The following is a 24,759-nucleotide window of genomic DNA, read 5'->3' on the forward strand; positions in this document are numbered from 1 at the left end:
AAAAGTATTTGTCATTAAGATGACGTTTAAAATGTACACAATTGCAAACTTAAAAAAAAAAACAGGTGGTGTCATTTGGAGGTGCATTCCCTGAATATGAAAACTTGGCACTATGTCAGCTTCTGGCTTTGCAACTAATGGTCAGTCAGAATGAAACTACAGCTTTATTAAAGCTTTAAAAGGTGCCCCCCCTTTTTTTTTTACATTTAGAAAAGACAACTCAAGAAAATCTGAAATGTTTACATTTTTTGTTTATCTACATACATTCTCAAAATAAAAACTGACACACAAAAACATCTTAAGGCACAACAAATTATACACCGACTTTTTGCCAAAAACTTACAAAAAACACAATCAAAACGATACCATGTGAAAACACACAGCGTCCTTTAGTGTTTAATCTAGTTCCTGTAAAATAATTTACATGAGTTGTGTCTATTCTAAATGATCCTTGATTAGAGTACAGCGCTTGAGTCATTTAAGTGGAGATGAAGTCTACCGTATAGACGGAGATAATGTAATTCCTGTAGATGAGTGAGGATATATGTGGTCTCAAGAAGAACTCACCTCATTCAGACATGAAATGCAGTGTGTGTGACGTAAGACCTTAGTAAGCTCTTTATAAGCCTGGTTTGACCATTAAAATCCCATTTTCCCTCATTCTAGTCTGTCCTAGTCTTCTTAAGACAGTGCAGAAATATCTTAAAAGCCAGAGTTTTCTTAAAAATAATCAAAAAGACAACAACAACATAAAAAGAGATTGCAGTGTACTCTTGTTCTTAAATAGTTGTACAAAAAAAGGCCTATGATACAGGTGTCGAGTGTTACAGGTACTCGAATTCCAGTGCTTGATGGAGGGCAAGCAGGTCAGAGTGGCTGGATATCCGCCAGAAGGGCATGTTGTGCTGTGGGGAGAAACAGACTGACTGTGAGTGCATCTGAAAACAGAAAATAACATTTGCTTCAATGCTTAACATTTTCTAGCATTATCCATGCAGGCAAGTTTTGTCTAATATTATTGTTTGTTATAGCTCATGAGTTCTCTTCATTTCTGGAAATGAGGTGAGAGATCCAACAACCAGATCACACAGAGAAAAAACTCAATACAAAACAACAGCCTCTCATTACTCGCATTATTATAGTACAGAGGGTTTATAAAGAGTTTAGTAAAGCATTTACAAACACTTTTTGTTTCAGATCAGAAACCGTAACACTTTACAAAAAGTTTAAATTTGTTAACAATTATACTTTTTTTTTTTTTTTTTAAATAACCACCTTTTTTAACAGCATTTATTAATCTAGATAAAGGTTAATTTTAGTTACACTACAGGTTATTGCTATAATACATTAACGATTTTTCATTTTTATTGCATTTATTTTTTTATTATTAATTTAATATTGTTTTAACATATGTAGAAATGTAGAATCTATTGCATTAATGTTAACAAATTGAAGTTTATTGTAAAGTGTAAATTTAAATAGTATGTATATATATTTATATATTAATTACTAATTTATCTTTAGAAAGTCATTGACATTTTAAAATTTTTTTTTACTATTAACGAAAATTATTTAGAAATTTCAAATAAACCCTTTACAAATCCTTCAGCTTAGCACTCTAAAATCTTGAGAAATAAAAAATATTTTCGGAAAATGTATAATGTATTTAAGAATCAATGTAAATGTAATTTTTGTTTTGTTTTTACCTGTTCAAAAGTTTGGGGTCTTTAATGTTTTTGAATAAAGTCTCTTATGCTTATAACCTTATACCAAGGTTGCATTCATTTTTTTTAATCAAAAATACAGTAAAACAGTAATATTGTGAAATATTTTTACAGTTTGCTACTTAAATTTTAAAATGTAATTTATTCCTGTGATGGCAAAGCTGAATTTCCAGCAGTCATTACTCCAGTCTTCAGTGTCACATGACCCTTCAGAAATCATTCTAATATGCTGATTTTCTGCTCAAGAAACATTTATTTTTATGAAAACGGTTGTGCTTCTTTATATTTATTGTGGAAACTGCAACATCAGAATTCTTTGATAAATAGAAAGTTCAAAAGAACTGCAATTATTTGAAACAGCATTACAATTATACTGTAACAACGTATACAGTAAGTTTTCACTGTCACCTTTGATCAATTGAATGCATCCTTGATGAACAAAGATTTCCCGAACCCAAACATTTGAACAGTATTGTACACTTTATAAACTTTGTTTAGAAATGCTGCAGTGGTTTCCTAGAACACAAGTATTCAACTGGGTCTTTAGGTTCAGCATCTCAGCAGATCATCTACAGGAGGTTATCTTGACCCGAAGATATGGGATGCGATTAGATGCCTGAAACCTTGGAGAACCTCAGTTGAATAGCTCTGTTCTAGATGGCTTGGGATCTGAGAAAGAAAAGCTGGTCTCAGATGATCAGAGGGAAAAAGCAACCGCTACAGACATCCACATTGAAACTACAGATGAGGAAATAAATGAAGCGCACAAGCTGCCGATCAGTTTCATCTAAAGCTCTACAGCACACACAGGCAGGAAGTCCAATCTGAGAAGTCACACACTGCTTCCGGTTCACCTGTGGGTCGTTACCTTGGCAGCGGCCTGCTCCTCTTCTACACCATCCCCAATTACAACATACACTACCTTCCTGCCAAACCTCTGCATTACGCGCTCAAAGCAACTCTCTTTGCCTGCAACATAAACAAGGTGACAGGTCAGAGGTTTGGGGCCAGAAGGGAGATTTTACCTGGCTGGCTGCATGCTCCTCATCGCGCCCATCGCCAATCACAACATACGTTATGTTAGTGCCAAACCTGGATACTATACGTTCAAAACAGCTCTCTTTACCTGCGGAAACAAGGCATAGACGTGAACCTTAACAAGCTCAGAACTCACCCGCTTCACAAACAAACCACATGATTATTTGAGCGCAGAAAAAAAAGAGTGTTTCATTTTGAAGGTGAAAACGGCATGAATTCAAAGCGAGAGTCACTCTAGCACTCAGACAAACCCTGACCTCCCAAATATTTTGTTCTGGCTGTAACCATGGCAATGAGCATGTTCTGTAACTGTGTGGAATCGGGCTTTGGGTCAACAAGACAACTCCACGTTTTGGAGAAGTCACTCAAGACGGGATTTGAAACCTAAACCCCTCAGTCAAAAACTCACGCTTTCAGATAGCGATTTATTCACAGCGGAGGAGCGAGTTCTGTCACATGACTGTCTGCTGCAAACTAAATGTTTATTATTGCTTAGAGAATTTTTTAATTATTAGAATATAATTCAAAATAATAAACGCAAATAATATAATTTAGTAATAGGAAAATAATGTGCCGTTTATTATTTGTTGATATAATTTAAAAACAGGAAAAATTGATGCGCTATTGTTTAAATGCATTTCTGTCTTGCATTTTATCTCTGAAGATAAAATTATAGATTAGGGCTTGCACAACCAATCTATCCATCCATCTATATTCAAACATCTATGTGATTGTTTTCTTTCTTTTTCTTTTTGATTCTTTCACTGTAGAGGATCAATGACGTAATATTATTCTAGTAAACAGTTTCCAGCCTTTCAGCAGTACCATACTGCACTTGGAAGTGTTTAAAAAAGGATATACGAAACAACTTTTAGATTGATCCCCTCTTGTAAAAGATGTGGATTCGGACCGCAGTTGAATTACCACACGACTTGGTGTTTGTCAGAAAACAGTAGGTAATCTGGCCTGGAATTTTTATGCAGGTGCTGGGAGAAAAACACTGACATTTTGGATTTGGAAGGCAATAAATCATCAACTAGCCCTTGGAAAGGTTGAAAATACCCTATATTCCCATGAGAAACAATTACCGTTTAAATAGGGCTTTTGTCTCCCTCAGTATTTAAAAAAAAAAAAATTTATTGTTTGTTTGATTGTAATCAATGCGTGTAGTGCAGTAACTTAAAAACAAACAAAAAAAAAAAAAAAAAAAGTACAAAAAATTTGAATTGTATTTTATGGAATTTAAAAAATATATGAATTAAATTATTAAATTAAATTAAATTGATACTGTTTTCTTATATTTTCTTTAATTTAAATTCATTGTTATATAATTAAGTTTGAGTAATTATAGTTATGGAATCACTTGACGAACCAAATCACATGGCCAGAGTTCAGGTTTACTTTTAAAACTTTTTTTGTAAGCAACATATCAGATCAAATAGGGTGTTTCTGAATAGAGAGATGAATAAACTCATTGTGAATGAAGACGGTTGTTTATAAAGGAGCGGAACGAAAGAATAATTTAACCCTGGAAGATGATGACAGATCAGTCAATCAGAATCAATTCCACATGATCAGACAGAGTGAATGTGAACGTTATGACCAGGTCATCCTGATCTGTTTTGATTTATCATTTAATGCAACAATGTGAGCCAAAGCATGTTCCACACAGACTGAACTCTACATCACCCTTGATTGCAGAAATGAAATGAAACAGTTCAATGAAATGAAAATAAACAGTTCAACACAATTTGCATGATGAACTCAAGGCAAAGTCTGCTTTATGGACCTGTATCTGAACTCACCTATTTTGGTTGCGCTGTAAATGTTTTCAATAGGAAACGCCGAGCCCAGGCTATACAACAGCACTTTAGCCAGCGCAGGTATTAACTGTGTCGTTGTCACCAAGACGTTAACACAGTTACTCCTGTGTAAGAGAGACAGGGATTGTGATTTATTTGCTGTGTGAAGCTATAGTCCTGACAAAGGCTGATGCTGCATGAAGAGACAGACCTGGAGCTGATGATTGACAGGGACTTGAGCGCAGATGTCAGCCAGGAGTCCGTGAGAGCCTCAACTTCTGCCCTCAGCTGGAGCCACGCCTCCCTCTTAGCCGGTCCCAGCAACCCTGAAATAGATCATAAACAAAATGCCACATTCATAAAGTATATTATGGTGTTAAACTGGGGTTACTCATGGGCACAATCTCGTTCATTAATTAGGCAGAATTTGAATATTAAACCATGAAATTATTAAAACATCACTTTAAAAAAATAAGGATTTTACAACATTTAAGAGCATTTTATTAATACAGTGTATAAAAACACTGTACTTAGAATTAGACTGGGAAATCACTGCAGTTTTGGTCGTGTTTTGTCATAAAAAAAACAACAGATCTCGCTGCATTGTGGGACCCCAGAATGCTATAGTGTCATTTAATTAAGTTCATCTGGGCAATTCATTATACTTATGGAATAGTATCTTTATTGTTAATTAAAATCAAATCTAAAACTAAAGCTATTAAAAAGGAAAACAAAAATTAGAAATGTTGCCTTGATAAACAACTACAATAAAATAAGTTGAAGTACTACAATTCTTATAACTGAAAAAAAAAAAGAAAAAAAAAAAAAGACAAATCAAAACAAAAATTTATATTTAATTCTAAATATTAATAAATACCAGGGATATCACAATTCTCAATATAATATTAAACCGTTCGGTAAGATATCCACGGTTCAGTACACGCTTAATAGCGGTTTTGGGTTTAAATAATTTCCGTGTGTTTTATTTCACACAGAATTGGCGTTTGAAATAACTTCCTTTTGTGATCTGATGTGGCTTCTTATCACTGAATGAGGTAGAAAATATATTCTATACTGTAATAAAGGCTATGTCGATTAGAAATGGTTTTCAAATATACTTAATCATTATGAATATATATATATATATATATATATATATATATATATATATATATATGTTTTATTATATATCTATATATATCTATATCTAATATATATATATTCATAATTATTAAGTATATTTGTAATCTCTATATATATATATATATATATATATATATATATATATATATATATATATATATATATATATAAAATATACCATATATTGTTGCAGGCGAGTGTTTATTTGTCCTTACATTTCATCATTTAAAACGTTTTACATTATAATTTCTTTTTATTCAGTTACAGCAATAGTGATGCCTTTATCCATATTAGGGATTTCCTGGAATGTCATCAGTCCTGTTACTTCTGTGATGCATATGTGGAGTTTCTGCGTGAGGGCGCCCTCTGGCGTCCAGTATGAATGAAACACACATTACATATGTTTTTAGTGCTCAGTAATGGCCATTCCTTATAAATACTATAATAGTGTATATAAATAAAACGAAATAACACAGCTATGGAGATTTAGAAATAATCCTGTAAAAATTACTTTGAAAATATTTCAACTTGTAATCAGATCATACCTCCCACATTGTTTTTGTAAGTGCAGTACAACTCTTTGACTCTTCTGTATCTGAAAGCTAACTTCCTCATCCAGTCGACTCCGCCCCTAACACCTGTTGCTAGGCAGAGACTTGCGCTTGTTGCAGCTGCATGGAAGCCATCAGTGGCAAAACTGTAAGTACTGTTGATAATAACAATAACAATCTTGTTTTACGTGCAAGTAAAATACATATTCAGACATATTTTAAGACATATTTTAGGACCTTTTTTTGTTACATCTGAATGAGTAATGGGTGTCTTTAAAATAATAGTTTGAAATCAAAGTTTAAATACTGTTAAATCAATCAAATCATTCAGCTGATAAACTCACCTGAGGTCCTGTCCGTTATCATCTGAAGAGGCGTCGTCAATGTGCACCTGGTCACACTCCTATCCAAACACAGGGGGGTTACTATTGTTAACCAGCAGGGGGCCACACAGTCACATAAACACACTATGACTGGAAAAAGACTGAGGAAACAATTAAGACAAATGAAACAAGAGGAGAGCAGTTTGCTTACCTCTAAATCATTAAAAAATAGATGTGTATCAGCAAGATTGAAGATCATCTCCTCCATTCTTAAACCAAGAGTCACAGCTAAAGGAGGGTCCTGAGAATTCAAATGTTAATTGTTAGAATATTTGTACTTTTTACTAACTATCATCATCACAATAACAAACCTAACATAGTTAAAATTTTCCCAACTGTTGTCGGGACACTGTTTTTTTGCACTCCTAATGCAGAGGCTATTCCAGAATTGTTGTAAATCCATTATTTTTGGCCATATTTTAAGCAGCTTTGAATGTGATTGAGAGAAGGCAATCCCAGAATGCACTGCGACAAGCTCAGTAAAACTTTTCATCTAGATGGCAAGTGGAGCTATAGTCAGTGTAAAGGTGGCTATAAATGTAAATGATTAAATATATGCAAAGAACAAGTTAAGACAGACAATAACCTTAACATGCAAATAGAAAAAAACAGTATGCAAAAATTACTACATCATTGCATCCATCAATAACATCATTTAGATTTTTTTTTATTTTAATTCAGTGTAAGTCAATGAAAGAACTAATAACATAAGAACTTTAATTTTAACCCTCATATTGGAGTTCAAAATATACATTAAAAAATCATAATTTGTACTATAGAAGCCAAACCCCAAATGTGCAGAATATCAAAATACACATCCTTCTTTCTTACTTTCTTTCAAGCGTTTTAAGCATTTGTTAAAACAGATATAACCAATTTTTAAATATTTATTACAAAATATAACATTAATAGAAAAAAAATGTATTAGAAAAAAAGTATTACTGAAATTATCTATAAAAATAGAACAAACCTTAACCAGAATGTTTCAGGAATATCAATACAATCTGTGATTATTAAGAGTGCAGGTTGTATTAGTGGTTAATTCTGCAGTTTTGGCTCTATATGTATATTTCAAATGCACATTTTGCTCAGTAAATAAAAATGTTCCACGTTTCCATCAAATGATGACAGATACTACACTTGTCTAAGAACATCAGATGCTCTCACCCTTCAAACTACACACACACACACACTCAGTGAAAGAACGAGAGAGGGGGAGGGCACCCAGCTGTAAAAATCATCATATGTGATGGAGTTTGTTGGCTCAGAGGTGATTGGCTGAGACAGTGAACGAGAATAGAAAAGCACACACACTCACATACAGTTAATGGTGAAACTGACAGAGATTGGAAATGATGATTCAACTGTTTGAAAATGTTTAAACAATCTAAGCATACGTTAAAAAATAAATCGAGGCAATTTTTTTTTATCAAAATAAACAATTCAAGACATAATAGCGTAGAGCTGCTTTTCCCACTTTTGAACTCTGAGGTTCGGTAATTTCACAATCGTTTCAGTGATTGATCTATAGATCTGTGTGTGCTGGCACTTGAGCTTGACAGCATGTGCAATGTATCTAACGAGAGTGCCTAAGAACGGAGGGTTTTCATCGTCACAGAGCCTGCAGAAATAGCCCCAGAGCCGTGAATAGCCGCAGCTGTCTCTATGTCTCTCACCAACTGAACGACAAGAAATGAGGGAAGGTGTCAGAAGATGTCTGACGCTTCACACTCCTTGAGTCTGGCCATCACAGAGCCTAATCTAACAACTCTGTTATTCTGCGCTATGATAGAAGTGCACAGTTGTGGGAGTCCTAATATTCCTGTCAAGATTCTAAATTTGCTATTGCTTTCTGAGAATATACGCACAAAAAAATGATTTTTCAAAGTTGTCAGTAAAAGATTATTGGCGTGTGTTTTACAAAAAATACTATTATATCTATTTAAAAATGTCATGATTAATTCAATGAAAAATGTAAATCCTACACTTTTTTTTTACTGTATATGTGTTAGTTTTTTAAAGAAAAGAAAAAACGGTGCATTTACATGCACTTCTAAATGTTGCTAATTCGCAATAGATTTTTCATTATAAAAACACAACTATAGAATAAAACTGAACTGACGTGACACTTAAAATTAAGGTTTTTATGTCAAAATGTAAACCAACACACAACACCAATTAGGCCACACTGGCAGACAGAAATCAGGGTAAGAAGCAAATTAGTGTGTACCGAACCGTTTTACTTAAACTACTTATGACTATTATCAGATAAAACAACACTAATTAAAGCATTTACATAACCTTACACATTGTCTGCTTACAAAGAATAATCACGAATCACAGGAAGATGCTCACTGTCACTATAGTGGAGGAAAGCGTGTTTAATATGTGTGCATAGTACATGTTTGCACTCACCTTGCCGTACTTCTGTGCATAGGAGCCTGTGAGGAGTGAGTGAAACACAATAATCGTCTCATCCAGATCCCAAACAAACACCCTCTGTAAAAACATGCAGACACATGTTTGATCTCAGTAAACAAACAGTGATGACACAGGGATTATGTAGTGAGAGTATGTTAATATTAGATGATGCAAGCATCTGCTTCAACTGTGTGTGCATTTATGAGATTTACATCTATCTATTTATCTATCTGTCTGTACATACCTCAAGGTCACTGTCAGGTGGTGGGGAGGGGTTGTTCTTTCGGCCCCGCCCCCTTGCTTTAGCCCCACCCCCTCGGCAAGCCCGGTCCTCCATCTCTTTGATTGGCGTGGATGGGCTCTGCCCCGCCTCAAACTCACCTGCAAAAGAGAACCAAAAAACATTTATGACACACATCAAAGCTTCCTAAAAGCTTGCTCATTGGCTTAAAAATGTATGTTTTGAGCTTCACTCTAAAGGCCTGTTCACACCAAGGACAATGACTATAAAAATAACGATATAGTTCTAAAAATCGTTCTCAATATTAAAGAATAGCAGAGTCCACACCACAGCTATAACAATAAAGGCACAGGGAAACGATATCATTGGAATCGCTCTCAGAATGATTTTTTTCAAGCTGATGAACGTTACAAACATGGGCACCCAATCAGAAACCATCCTGCTATAACAAGCTGGAGAATTTAAAGCAGCAGACGAGTGTGCGCTTAGAATAAACAGACAATATCATCTGCTGGTGTGGATGCTAATATAGTTATCTTTATAGTTATCGTTCTTGGTGTGAACGGGGTTTAATACTTTATATGTCCTGTAAATCAAAGAAATAAAGATAATGCTTTACTGTCACAGTATTTCTTTTTAATCAGGATATTGTATACGTAGATCTAAAACAACAACGTTTGAGTTTGTACATTCTCATGTCTGTTTTTTATTGAACAAAAACCATGTTTTAAATAAGTATTGAAAGTGGGAAATTGGCACATCTGATAGAACAATGTTTGTGTGTCTATGCGTGTGAGAAAATGTACTGTAATGAGCTCTGCTGTACTGCAGCCAAGCTAAATCACTGAGAAATGCAGCTTTAGGACCCCACTGAATTGTGGGCCTGCTGGACAAAACCCCCAATCACCATCGCTCTACTAACATAATCAACAACTACAGTACATTACACCTTCGAGCCAAAAGCCTTGTAACAGAACATTCTAACTTTCAACTGCGTCATTTGCTGCTCTATTGGAATGATTAACTTTAAACTACAATGGCAATGATCCCATTTTGAAAGATAACAGACAACATTAGAGATGTTTATGAGGTAAAACTTGTTTTTTTACACTTTCTGAAGAATACTGCCTCTGAAAAAGTTTCTTTCATGATGCTAGGGGTTTTTGCTAGATTCAAAACAAGGTGTTTTAAGAAGTTTTTAGCTCACTGCTATGCGATTGCTAGGACGTTCTGGGCACTTACCTGGATTCAGGTCAGCTGCTTGTCCTGTCATGATGGGGGTGGAGTCTTGCAGCTGATAGGTGGAGACTGAACCTGTGCCATCCAATGAGCTGTTAGATGTCATGTAGGAACCATAGGAGGAGGTGGAGTAATACTGAGCATACTGATTTTGCCCAAAAGCTGTATAGGAGGGATATTCCTGCTACAAACAAACAAAATCAAAATAATAAATATTAATAAATTTATTCATTTATTACAAATATAAATCAACTCAAAACCAAAATCTGAAAAGAAAGCAGACAGGGTATTTTTAAGTGATATATAAAAATATACATGATGCAATTACATATAATTATGCAGTAAATGTAAATAATTTTTTATTTTATTTTATTTTTATAAAATAATAATTTTAGATCTACCCTAAGAAATAAAGTTGCCCCACTCCCCTCTATAATTCAATAGAATGTGGAAAGAATATAGGTTTTATGTTCTTTTTAAATGAATGAATAAGAAAGAAAGAGGGAGGGAGTTTATCAGGGGAGTAATAAAGAGAATAAAAGAACAAGTAATAGGACTGGAATGTACAGATTTGTGGCTCATCCATACAGAGCTCACTCCCTGATTTCTCTTGTATCTTTGAGAGAGTTTTACATGCACAGACACTGACGGATCTCTTACGGGAGATGACTCTAAAACTGTCACTGACTCACTCGCTCAAGAACATGAGCGCTGCAGTAAAATGCTCTCGGCGAAACTCCACTACTGCTTTCACTCTCTCATTTCATCCTAATTCCGCTTCAACCATCGCCAGAACCTCACTTTGTTTATTTACAGAGCTAAATTCATCAGTGGGAGTCTAAGTGTAGTTGGGTCCTTTTCTTTGGCAGCACTTTTAATCATAAAAGTTTAGGGAAACATTAAGTCCTAAAAGCATAAATTCTCTCAGATGAAGGATGGCGATCTGTTCTCTGAGGTCTGGGCTGTTTTAAAAAGAGTCTGACGTTATTGGTGCATGTGTGTGTTCATCTGTGCATGTGTGACCGTACCTGTTGTGTGGTGAAGTTGCCTGGATTGGAGTTGTTGGATGTGTAGAGACCAGGAGAGGTTGTGAAACCTGACCCTGCTGAGGTAGAGAAAAGCCAGTGTGAGTCAACCACTAACAGATCGCATTAAAAAGTGAAATACCTAAATAGTAAAATACTCAAATGTTCAAATACTATCATGTTGTTCCAAACCTGTATGCTGTTATTTCTTATTCAGTACACAAACGCACACATTTTTTGAAGAATTCACACACAGTGCTAGCCATACAACCACAGTTTATAGGGACCAAAGGCTGTCAAGCATCAAAAAGGACAGGAAAATGCAGAAAATGCATCATAAAAGTTTTTATAAGCCTTATTGTGCAATATATTCCAAGTTTTAGTACTTAGATTTTATTATATGCTTTTGTAATTTTTATTAGTTTTTGTTCTTTTCAAATCTTATTATTTGGATATAATTTATTTTTCTTTCAGTTTTAGTTTTAATTTTATTTCAGTTAGTAATTTTAGTGATTCAATTTAAACATTTATTTTACTTAGTTTAAGGCAACATTTCTCATTTTTGTTTAGTTCAAGTTTCTCTAATATTATTATTTCAGCTTTATTTTAATTAACAAAATGTTTTTAATAGTTTTAGTCAGCAATAACAACACTGGTAATCACATCCACAATTCAAAAAAACATGTTTCATTTAGTTTTTAGTTAGTACATATGTTAAAGCCAATCAAATGGAATCAAATTTGAACTACATGCAATCATATCTTTCCAAAAGGCTTGGAATATAGTGCTTAAGTCGTATGGACTACTTTTATTGCTTTTATGGTGTTTTTTCAGATCCTGGCCACTATGAACTGTCGTTTTATGGCAAGAGCTACATAGCGTTTCTCAAAAAATGTGTAACTGTATGTGCCTTAAGCAATTAATACATATATAATGTAAATACTGACAATGTTTTTAAATTTTTAGATGAACTGCTCCTTCAATTACATAATTCTGACAAGTAATTAGCGGATCTTATAAGTGATTGCTATGTTTTTGCATAACAACTGTACATTCTAGTGTACAGCATTCGAGGCTGTGCAGCATTACTAATACAGTTACAGTCTCTTATACTTGGTTGGATAAACATACTCACCTGGCATCTGATAAGGTGAATATGCTGTCTGTCCAGGCTGAGGAGTGGTAAATCCAGGGCTATAGCTGAGCCCTGATTGGAGAGTTGATTGGGTTTGTGTCAGCCCTCCTTCTGTCTTTATGCCTGGCAACATCACCCCCAAATCTGTAGCTCAAGATCAAGAGAGTGGACCTGTCAATCAAACTGGATTGATACTAAAGGCTCTTTCACATGAATCACATTTTTTATTATAATACTAGACTATTATCATCATCACACACACTGAATAAATAACACACATATATTTCATCCATGTAAGCGAAGGTAAAGGACCTACCATAGGTGGAGAGGCCGTAGGGTGGAGTAGTTTGAGAGTAAGGCGTGTAAACTGTCGACTGCTGCATGCTAGTGAACTGTGATTGGCCTGTGTAGGCCGACATGGGAGGAGCCACGGGAGTAGACAGGATGTGGGGGTAAGGCCTGCCAATCAAACACAAAATCAAAACATTCAGCTTTCATTTGATTAGATCAAGGGTTGGCTGCCTTTTTGACATCAACTGCCATTGTTAATTTGTTTGGTTCATCACTGTGTTGACCCCAGTAAAGATGGTTCGATGTTTTTGCATGTACATTTATAAATCATAATGTGTCTGTGTCATACTTTGAGGGGTAGAGAGGAGGTGAATACTGGTGAGCCGACCGAGGGCTGAATCCACTGCTGCTTATGACTACACAAAAAACAAAGAAATTAGTTAGAGAGACTGAATCGGTTTCACGCACAATGGCGCACACACACATACACTTTACTGGGATGTATCAGCAGTTAGTACTGCATGTCAGCTGTCGTTGTCCTGAATGTGTAATTTATTACATATCACAACCATAAAATAAAATGTGTGCTGGACTTCTTCCATTTGAAGAGATTTTGCCAAGAGCCTTCAATTTAAATCCACACACACATGCAGCTCAGAGTTTTGATTGACAGCTCACAGTCTTTCTCACCAGCTGGATTCAATTTAAGAAATAGCAGAAAAAAAGAGTAACAGGAACTATTCTCTCAAAAATCTCCTTTCTACATCAAAGAATGTCCTCGTTTCCTCCTCCTGCCTTCCCTCTCTTCCTCTTCTCTCCTTGAGATGCAAAATCAAAAACAAATTTTGGCGTTTGCTTGTCATAATTCCCTTCCTGAGCTGAAACGTTTCCCAGTCCCAATCATTTCAGTAAAACACAATTTCTGACGATTTTTTAAATTATTTTATTATTTCACATTTTATATATGAATACACACACAAGTTTTTTTCTTAGTCAGTGTTTTTTCTTATTTGTCAGTAACATTTCTAAAGTACACACAGTGAAGTCATAGATATACTCTTTAGTCTATTTAGATATTTTATAGATTTAGTCTCAAAACAAGCATTTATAGAGTACATATTTATTCAAGCCTCGTTTATTTTTTTATAAATTTATTACCAATGGGGTAAAAATATATGTTCATATTTTTTTTTTCATTAACTCAAAACCTTTTTATGCTTAACACAAGAAAAAAAAATACTAGGCCAATATATGGGTTTTAAATTCCCTGAAAACAGGTCTGACTTACCAAGCACATCTTGTCTTAATAATCCTTTTTACTGGAAAATAAGACAAGGATATAAGTTTTTTGCAGTGCATATAAACGAACATGCTGTTGTCTTCTCTATAGAGACATCACACTGTCAGTTCAAGCAAGGGCTTCAACTTTCTCTGCAGGGGAGCGCATGGACAGAGGGTTTCTCAGTCTTTGAGTGTATGTGTGTTTGTATGTGAGCACATTGATCTAAATAAAGAGTTTGTGGCTCTGATGACGTTAGCTCAAGGGCAGTAAAAGATTGAGGGCTCAGAGCTTTCAGCAAGTTCCCAAGCGGGATTACAGCAGGCATTCCGAATGCTGCGCATGTATGTGTATGTGTGTGTGTGTGTGTGTGTGTGTGTGTGGATGTCTTACCTGACCCAGTGCAAGTGTCCAGCCCAGTATCCCCCGCCGAGCTCACAGCCTCGCTGCTGTTCAGAGGCTCAGACTTAACTTAAAGAGAGAGACGAAGAAAGATATAAGGCATCCTGTCAGCTGTCAAACTCCTCTCAAAACTAAACAAACTCTGAAAGTACTAAAGCAAAACCCTCCAAAGCACTGTACCCAAACACTCACACACGTGCTATCATATATGTACACTCCACAAACACATGCAGTATACCATCGTTCTTCATACTTGGGGCAGTGGGCGGGGTACTGCAGCCCAGCAGCCAATCAGCCGTGTTTAGAATTGTCATGTTCTCTCCTGGGGGCGGAGTCAGATGTATAGTGGACTGTATTACCCAGTTATTTAACTTTTTTAATGAATTTAGCACATCCAGGTAGACCCAAAAAATATATGGACACTTAAATCACACTTAAAAACACTTAATGTCACTAGATTGCATTTATTGTATAGATTTGTTTATATTAATAAATAAATAAATGCAATTTATAATAGTATAATTTATATTCATAGATAAATTATCATTTATATTGATATAATCACATTACTATGAAATCATTTTTAAATAAATTATTTATAAATAAATATTAAAAAATATTTTCAAGAATTTTCAAGCAAAACTATAAGGCATTTGTTAGGCTTTAAATGATAAAACAATAGCTAAAGTGTTCAAAATGAAGACAAAATGCACTTGGATATTTATTGGTTGTCAAATGTTTGTGAAAAAATGTATTACATTAACTAAAAGTTGGTTAAAAGTAATTGCAGTTGAAATAGTTGAGAAAAGAGTTGTTAGTTCTGAGAAAACAGCATAAGATTTTTTCCAAATCTCATTTTGACAGATGATATTTTGTTATATAATACAATGAAATTCGTGAATTTTGAATGTGACCCAAGTGTCCAAATAATACATTTGGTGGCCTCTGTAAAATGAAAGATTCTATGGAAAGTTCTTGTATAAGAACTGATAACATTTCACAAATAGCAAAGACCATTACTGAAAAGTTAAAAGGTGATGAATTCTCATAGAATTCCATTATAATGAAATTCACTTTCATTAAAACAAACATTTACCAATAGTACAGCCATCGTTCCTGGTGTTCCCATAATAAGAAATTACTTCATATAAATCATATAAGGTTTCCAAAACCATATTTTGCCACACTGAGTTTATGACAGCTCTGTCAAAGGCGCATTTGCAGAAAAAACACCTTGAATCTGTGTGTGTGTGTGTGTGTGTGTGTTTGTGAGGGAGAAAGCAAAGTCCTCTAAAGTAAGATGAATGAGGTTTCACTGGCAGTGGGATTCATGTTGGGATGTGTGTGTGTGTGGGTGGTTGTGTGGGCGGCTTGTGTGTGTGTGTGTGTGAGTGCGTGCATGGAGGGATTCAGTCTAGGCTGTGAGTTGATGAGGTAGACAGAGGAGAATGTTGAATATGTCGTTGTTTTGGCAGAAGCACAATCCCAGTGTGTGTGTGTGAATGCGTGTGTATGTCAAGCTGTTAAAATCATTAGCTGAGCTCTAATCTAAATGATTTACTGAGTTCTGCTCTCTCAGTCTTCTGCTATTGTTTTATTCCGCTACATGTCAAAAACAGATGAGCTCACACACAACACACACAGGGTCCCTTAACTTTACTACCTCTCTTGTGTACCACACAGTCATAACCATACATCAAACGGTCGCTTGCTAGGGTGTTGAGAGTCTATTTAGCCATGTGTATGTTTGCCTAATATTCTCTCTTAAAACGTTTGTTCAGCGTTTTCCTCAAGGAGAGAAAAGCGAGCGAGCGTGTGTTGACATCAGAGAGAAAATGAGAGTTTAAACGCAGGAAATAGTTTGCTGTGCACCAGGCTCTTGCTGAAACACGCACAGAGAAGTGCTGGAAAACGTTTCAGCACAAAGATGCTTGCACACATACACGCTTTCTTCTGTTTTAATTAGGCCTGTATGCAGCGTTTGACCTTTGAGGTTAGTGTGAGCTCAGAGCATCTCGACACACTACATCGCCACTAATCCACCAAACCCGCTCTGGACGGCACCAAAACCACCAGAACAAGAAACACTTTATCCTTGCAATCCGAACATCACACACCACGACTGAACCCTGCTTTCAATTACAGCAAGAAACTCCACAGCGATAAACGTGGAGTGTACTGCGCTAAAGCCGATTTCCCGTACTCAAAGCAATGCTTTGGTTGAAAGGCCCTATTTATCAGCTAATATGTCGCTCGCTCGCTCACTCATGTACACTTGTAATTTCTTGATTGCTTGCTCTTTGATTTGTCGTTCTTTCATACCTCCGGTTCCATTGGTCGTGATGTTGTTGCTGAGGATGTTTTTGTCCAGTTTAGATGTGCTGTCACTGCCACTGTTAACAGAGTGCTGCGGGTCTGTTAGGTCCTGCATCTCCAAGGCCCTGTGACAGACAAAAATAGACGTTTAATACATTTACACTAACATTCAGAAGTCAGGGGTTGGTAAGAATTCTTAATATTTTTGAAAAAAGTCTCTTATGTTCCGCAATTCTGCATTTATTTGATCAGAAACATGGTAAAAACAGTAAAAACAGTAATATTCTGAAATATTATTATAATTTAAAATAGCGGTTTTCTCTTTTAATATATATTTAAAATATCATTTATTTCTGTGATGGCAAAGCTGAATCTTTAAGGCATCCTTGCTAAATAAAAGTATTCATTTATTTCAAAAAATGAAAAATCTTACTGACCCCAAAATGTCCGTAACACTCACTAACCAGAAAATGTGAGCAAAAACTAGCTCTGGCATTGTAAGAATGATAATATGAACCACGTTCCTGTGTCAAACCATCTACTAAAGAAAACATCTGTCCCAACTTGTGCTGCATCTAAGAGTTTTTACCTCAAAAAGCTGGAAAGCAGTTTATTTAGGTCATGTTTATCTAGGATCTAGTTGTCTTTTCCTCAAGAATTCCATGTAGCGACACATATATGGAATATTCTTCACATTAACTCACCCACATGAAAATATGAGGAACAAAACCACAATGTATCTTCATGTTACTATGTTAAACAGCCTCAACATCAAAAACGGTCTAATGTTCTCATTGACATGAAAAAAAAAAATTATATATATATATATATATATATCATTTTCTATTTTAATTTGTATTTTTTTATAAAACTACACAAAATACTATTGCATGCAGTAAGTTTTTTGTTTTGTTTTGTTTTTGCATTTTGGCTAATGAAATGTTGTTTATATGCAATATTGTTATATGAAGTAAATATATTTTATTTCAATATTATGTTAAATAATGAATACACATATACATATCATAACAAACGCTTAAGTGCATATTTTTTTTCACCATACATACATATATACATATACAAATATATATATTTAAAAAATAAGAAATTTGGTGTCAAATTATTATTTTTAGTATTTAGTATTCAAAGCATTCATCCACTGAACCACACAAATGCCATGCATAATAATTATACAATAAGTTTTTAAAAAATGTTTTGCATTGAAGCATTTAGCAGACACTTTAATCCAGAGGACAAATGCACAAAGACAGCTCCTATAATAATGTAATGTCAAATAGAAACAGAGCTGCTCCTCTTTCTCGGTTTATAGCATAAACATCTGCATGAAATTTCTGAACACATCCCAAAGTACACAGAACTCTAACATACGTTTTATCCAGGTGAAGCTGTCTGCTTTACACCCACTCACACACAATGACTTTACCATCCCTCTTTCTTTATCTCTCCCTGTCTGTCTTTATGTGTACAAAATCACTCACTCCCACAGTCCACTGTCATTGGTACTCATAAATAATACCCTAAATGGATTCCAGGGGAGAATGCGTGTTCACTTTACCTGTTGTCTACTGGGTCTGGAACATGGGAATCAGTGGTAGATTTCTTCACCTGTGCAAAGACCAGAGGAGACTGTTGATGTATTATTTTCTCATTCATTGTATGAAGAAAACATTGCAGTCTCAGTCTGAGAGTGATTTTTCAGCTATTTGGCTCAATGTGATGACCTCACTGCCCATGATTTTTGAAGCTACTGTTGCCATTTCAGAATTCTTTGCTCAATTGCAGATGCTGTCCACGGAATGAGGAGAATATGAATAACAAAAAACAAGTTGTAGAATGAAAAAAAAAAAAAAAAAAAAATCACAATATGCACTACTGTTTCCATTAAAATATCAAGTAGCATGACTGTTCTCAACACTGATAATAAGAAATGTTTTTTGAGCAATGGAGAACTGAGAAGAATGGAGTAATGGCTGCTGAAAAGCTTTACTATCAAAGGAATAAAAGTCACACCTATATGTTGTTATGTGAACGTACCATATTCGGCACATTAGTTTGATTCAATATTACGAGCTTACAACATCCTCTAACTCGTCAGTAATAAACATAGCAAAAATCTTTCTGTCTCTCTCCCTCACACACACATAAAATACATTCTTTCCCATTCTGGCAGTTTATTTTGGTTCTTACTATCTGTCAAGCTCAATATTACTCAATACGGAGTTAATAAAACCACGACTGCAACTTTCCTCTTTGAATTTGTCCTTGTGATCAACTCGCTCCAAATCTAAGTTTCTTTCTTACTGTCAAGGTCACCAGCCAGAACCATGCCTTATTCTTACTATTTTGCAGTCATACAGAAACTTAACTTCATGTATGTTGTTTCATGTTTTACATTTGAATATGTATATGAATATTAAAACACAATGTACTGTAAAACATAAGGAGGGATCAAAGAGTGCCACAAGTCTATAAACGTCTCACAATCAATTTACATAGTTCACCCCTCCCAAAACTGCTCGTAGTCATCTGGGTCTTAATTGAAAACACACATGCAGACCTGTGTGCGAGCATGCATGCACATATACATGTGTGTGTCAGATGTAGATGTTTTTTGGGGAGAATGTTTGGAGTGTGCAACCAGCAACTCATATTCACAAACATACACTACCTTTGATAAGTTTGGGGTCAGTAAGATGTCTCAGTGTTTCTGAAAGAAGCCTCTTATGCTCACCGAGGCTGCATTTATTTGTTTAAAAATACAGTAACAAAGTAATACTTTGAAATATCATTAATTTAAAATAACTGTTTTCTATTTGAATATATTTAAAAAATGCAATTTATTCCTGTGATGGCTATTTTTTGTGGGGCAGTCGTGGCCTAATGGATAGAGAGTTGGACTTGTAACCCGAAGGTCGTGGGTTCGACTCAGTTCCGGCAGGGATTGTAGGTGGGGGAGTGAATAACCAACACTCTCTCCACCCTCAATACCACGACTGAGGTGAGACCCTTGAGCAAGGCACCAAACCCCCAACTGCTCCCGGGCGACGCAGCATTGGCTGCCCACTGCTCCGGGTGTATGTTCACTACTGTGTGTACACTTGGATGGGTTAAATGCAGAGCACAAATTCCGAGTATGGGTCACCATACTTGGCCACACACCACTTCCCTTCCCTTCCCTTCCCCCTTCCCTTCAATATCACATGATCCTTCAGAAATCATTCTAATATACTGATTTGTTGCTGAATAAAAGTATAACTTCTTACAAAAAACAAATCTTACTGACCCCAAACTTTTAAACAGCAGTGTATATGCCGTACATGAGCATTAAGGCTCCTCTCAGAAAAGTGCCTGTGGTTTAGGCTCATCTCTCTGGTTCTGGGTTTTGATTTGTGCTGAGCACGGACACACCCATTATGGTCTCCTCAAATTAGTCGGACACATTCAGCGACAGCAGGTGATCGGTCGATCGTACGCTGCTCTAAGCCTACTGTAAATCTCTCTCGGACTGTAACAACTTCCTTGTCCAGCAGCATCTGTGCTCTTAGAGCAGTCAATAGTGCGTTTGAGAGCAGCCCAGCAGGATCCAGCTCCCAATGAGGCCTGCTGGTGAACAATGATCTAAGACTGCTTAACTGTACGCTGTTTATAGATTTATGAAGTGAAATGAGTAATTCTGTGGCAGGCGGTTCGAAAAGCAACAAGCACCCTGCACCCTTTTTTCACCCTGCTGAAAAAAAATCTCTTAAACCAGCCTAAATGGTAATCTAAATGGTATGACAGACAGTAGGATTTTTTGAAAAGTAACTTTAAAAGATAAAAAAGAAGAAAAAATAGGGAGAATTAATGATTTATAAATAATTTACTGCCATTGTGTGAATATGTTATCATGTAATCCATAAAAAAGTAACTGTAATCTGATTATGAGCATTTTAAAATGTAATATAATCGAATTACAAGTACTTTTTGGAATCTGATTATGTAATTCAGATTACATGTAATAAGTTACTACCCAGCACTGTATATATTAAATTTTATGTTCGGTGTTTATGTTGGAAATTGCAATTGAAAACAGATATAATAATATTTATAATATTTTTGCCAAAAATGATAGTATATGGTGCAAAACATTACTGTGTTGAGCTTGTTGTAGATGGTCCCCCGGCCTAATCAGGTGAAATGTGGCCAAGATTCCTCTAAACAGTCAACAGACCACCATGACCAGGTTGAGAGACCAGCTAAGACAAGAAAACCAGTTGAGTCTGGTTTAAGGTGCTTAAATGTGAAGTGTTTGTAATTAGTTGTGAAATTTACTAGCAATTTTTTTGCGAAATTTGTTTTCCACATTTAATAAACAAGAATGCAAGGGCATTTCTGGTTACGTCTATATGCAGATTCCAGGCCTGCTTACGGGTATAGATGCTTCACAATCCCCCCCCCCCCCCTACCCCACCCCCAACACACAGAAAACAGTCCCCCTTTTCTTGTTCTTTTTTTGTGCTTTCAGTATTATGGTTATCAGCGCTGTAACTTTATACTCTTCCTTTCATGTAAAATACATTGCTACCTGTGCCCCCACCCCTTCGCTCCCCCAATACACATACACACGCACACACACACACACACATTTCAGCATATGCCCCTGGGAGGTGTAAGATTATCTGATGTGTCCCCTCCCTGAAACGCTCTTCTCTAAAGGTAGGGGAAGGCAATAGAGAAAGGAAGAGAGAAGAAGAAAAAGGAAATAGAAAAGAACAGAGAGTGTGTGACAGGGCTAAGGGCTATATGTGATGCTCACACACACAACATGCATGTTTTTCAGGGTATTCCGATCAGGTGACAATAGTTTATGCCGTTATATTTTCTGAGAACATTCAAACTCCCTGCGGACACTAAAAATAAGAAATAGAAACTAAAATTAGAACGAGCACACACACGAAACCTGTTCATCCCAACAAGATTTATGTAAATACTGTCAAAATGTAACATGGTGGTACATGCAATAAAATTCTCTCTCTACATATAAATTATATATAACTAATGCGCATATATTTATTTGGTACAATCCATCCACAAAAATTGCTGAATCTCTTACACATCTTCCAAATGGTTCTTTATTAATTACTTTACATACAAAATTATGTGTAAAACACTCAAATAAGAGTGAAGTTTTACCAGTATATCAGTAAAATAATTTTTCAAAGTAATAAACAAAAGATTATTGGAGGATATTTTACAACCATTTCAGTCTTCAAAATTCACTTCAAATTTCACATTTAATTCAATGTACTACTTACTGTTTCTTTGTAATTATTTGTGAAATTTACTAGCAATTTCTGAGTGTAAAACGTTAATAAATCAACTTTCTTGTCGGTTTATACCACTGAAAGCGTTTTTATTGTGCATGGAGGGGGTCACTTCATGGTTGCAGACATGTTGAGATCACATGACCAGCCAAATATTAGTATTTGTCTGTCAACGACTTCCTGTTAGTGAACACGGAGTTAATATATTAAAATAAATTTAAAAATGACTGAATCCAAACAATGCATTTCTGCAATGTCATTAGTAAAAGCTAATTTTAGGACGATGCCTCCATTACACGCTAGTATCTGTTTAAAACTTGTCATATCAGTCAGCAAAATATAAAAATACAGTCATACAGCAGCGCTCTGGAACAAATATGTTTTTGATCAGTCCAATCCACTAGAATGACCAGTTACGGCAGCGGCATATCAACCTGGTGTATGAAATTGGAAAGGTAGCCTATATTCCACCAGGGGAAAGGGGTCAGAGGGAAAATGGACACCAGGCCAAGCCCTATAGACAGACACACCTTCGCAGCTTTGAATGAGTGTGTGTGTGTGTGTGTGCGCATGCACTGGCTCATTGATTCATGCATCTTTGTACAGCAACCAGAGTGTTTACACACACACAAGTTTCTATACGTGCGCATTGGAGTGTGTGTGTATCATCTTAAGAAATGAGCTGAAACTTTATATAAAAAAGCACTCTAGCATTAAAGTGCTCCCTTCCCCTCTGATTGCAGCAGAAAAAAATGCTGCTTAATTATTCATGAGTTCTTGTGCTTGTGTCAGCTTTTCGTTAATTATTTAAATTAATCTCATTAACGAAAGGCCAGGTTTCAGGAGCATTTAATTAAATGATGAATTGCTTCCCAGATGTCAATGTGCTTGTTAAATCATGTGCTCAGGCTGGACCCAAAGCTGTCAGAAAGACTCAACCCAAAACTGCACACAAGGACCATCATTGTGCACATTAGTGCCATTGTACTCCACAACTTAATGCAGTTTTTAAGATCGCCAGGAATACCGTCAAATAATCTCTGTGTTTATTAATCAATGACTCTGCATGACTGTAAAAACATCATCTATCCAGTTTCAGGAACGAATACAGTCTGCTCAAACCTGGAGCTTTGTTTTGACAGCTTGTACGGATTCAAACGTGATTGGATACAATTTAGTCTCATCAAACTCAACGTCAGTAACATTTGTATTAAAACACAAGATCTGGAAGGATCTTGAAGAAAACTTAACAGCTATGCACTTACAGGGAAGTCTATGGGACAATTTACAACGGCTGTTTTACAGACTTGCACTGTATGCTGTCAATGCATTTTTTTTTGTTTCTTTCTCAAACTGAAGGACAAGTCACAATTACTTTAGCATTATTCAAAAGTTTAGGGTTGGATTTTTTATTCGTTTTAAAGACTCTTAAGTTCAACAAGGCTGCATATATCTGATCAATAATACAGTAAAAACAGTCATATTATTACAATTAAAAACTGTTTTCTATGTGGAATATATTTTAAAATGTAATTTATTTCTGTGATGGCAATGCTGAATTTTTAGCAGCCATTACTCCAGTTTTCAGTGTCACATGATCCTTAAGAAATTATTCAAACATGCTCATTTGGTGCTCAAGAAACATTTGATTTTATTATCAATGTTGAAAAGTTGTACTACTTAATACGTTGGTGGAACCCATGATACATTTTTTTTCAGGATACAGAAAAAAACATTCAAAAAACTGCATTCATTTGAAAAAAAGGCCTATATATAAAAGTCTTTAGTGTCACTTGTAATAAATTAAGTGCTTGCTTGCTAAATGAAGAAAAAAAATACTGACCCCAAACCTTTGAACGTTAGTGTATTTTCTATAATTATAGAGCTTAATTTGTGTTTAACCATCCTTTTCAAACCCTGATACCCAAACTTGAAATATCTTCATTCATTGTACATAAAGCACCACTTGCTACACTAGTTTACAAAGCTGTTAAATGTACACTACACATGGTCAGAACAAGTGAATTAAGGCTGCTAACTCAAGTGAGATGCGATTTACAGTGTAAATGACAAGCAACTGCTGTAAATAACCAATAACCATCAGGAATATGAGAATTGTGTAACAAGTTTAAAGAGAAAAACCTATAGCAAGCCTTTTCACGTCAGCAAAATGCCAAACTTCCGTACATATCTTCATTTCAGTTGCTGTTTGTTTTGACGTTAAAGACAGGGCGCTTGTTTAGCTATAAAGCAAGATCTACTTCTTTTCACAGTACAGAGGATTCATAAATATTACTGCGTCGGTTTAACAGCTTACAACAGACCCTGTACTGTCTGTTGTTAGTGGTTATTTGCTGATTACACTTAAATTGTGAGGTGTAAATATGTGAACGTGAAGCCGTGCTTTCTGTTCTCCGCTCTCAGCCTCGTCCCCTCTTCCTCCCT

At 35.6% G+C, this 24,759-nt stretch overlaps 1 protein-coding gene across 4 annotated transcripts in view; it reads right to left on the bottom strand.

The window, feature by feature from the left end:
- Positions 1–230: 230 nt before the first annotated feature.
- LOC306860850 (protein phosphatase EYA4-like) overlaps positions 231–24,759 on the bottom strand; it is a 31,246-nt gene continuing 6,717 nt past the window's right edge. Inside the window, exons 3-20 of one of the 4 annotated variants that reach the window (XM_079402812.1) lie at positions 18,567–18,616; positions 16,997–17,115; positions 14,928–14,996; positions 14,666–14,743; positions 13,343–13,409; positions 13,019–13,161; positions 12,703–12,846; positions 11,571–11,644; positions 10,546–10,726; positions 9,307–9,443; positions 9,057–9,140; positions 6,793–6,882; positions 6,603–6,661; positions 6,253–6,413; positions 4,776–4,890; positions 4,568–4,689; positions 2,750–2,850; positions 231–905 (exon numbers count right to left, since the gene is read on the bottom strand). In XM_079402812.1, coding sequence (XP_079258938.1) covers positions 825–905; positions 2,750–2,850; positions 4,568–4,689; positions 4,776–4,890; positions 6,253–6,413; positions 6,603–6,661; positions 6,793–6,882; positions 9,057–9,140; positions 9,307–9,443; positions 10,546–10,726; positions 11,571–11,644; positions 12,703–12,846; positions 13,019–13,161; positions 13,343–13,409; positions 14,666–14,743; positions 14,928–14,996; positions 16,997–17,115; positions 18,567–18,616 — 1,875 coding nt within the window. In that variant the 3' untranslated portion in view covers positions 231–824. Of the gene's footprint in view, positions 906–2,592; positions 2,694–2,749; positions 2,851–4,567; positions 4,690–4,775; positions 4,891–6,252; positions 6,414–6,602; positions 6,662–6,792; positions 6,883–9,056; positions 9,141–9,306; positions 9,444–10,545; positions 10,727–11,570; positions 11,648–12,702; positions 12,847–13,018; positions 13,162–13,342; positions 13,410–14,665; positions 14,744–14,927; positions 14,997–16,996; positions 17,116–18,566; positions 18,617–24,759 lie in introns of all 4 variants that reach the window. The other 3 variants (XM_079402811.1, XM_079402810.1, XM_079402813.1) reach the window with 3 other exon arrangements.

Source organism: Barbus barbus (genome assembly GCF_936440315.1).
Source record: "Barbus barbus genome assembly, chromosome: 41".
NCBI lineage: Eukaryota > Metazoa > Chordata > Actinopteri > Cypriniformes > Cyprinidae > Barbus > Barbus barbus.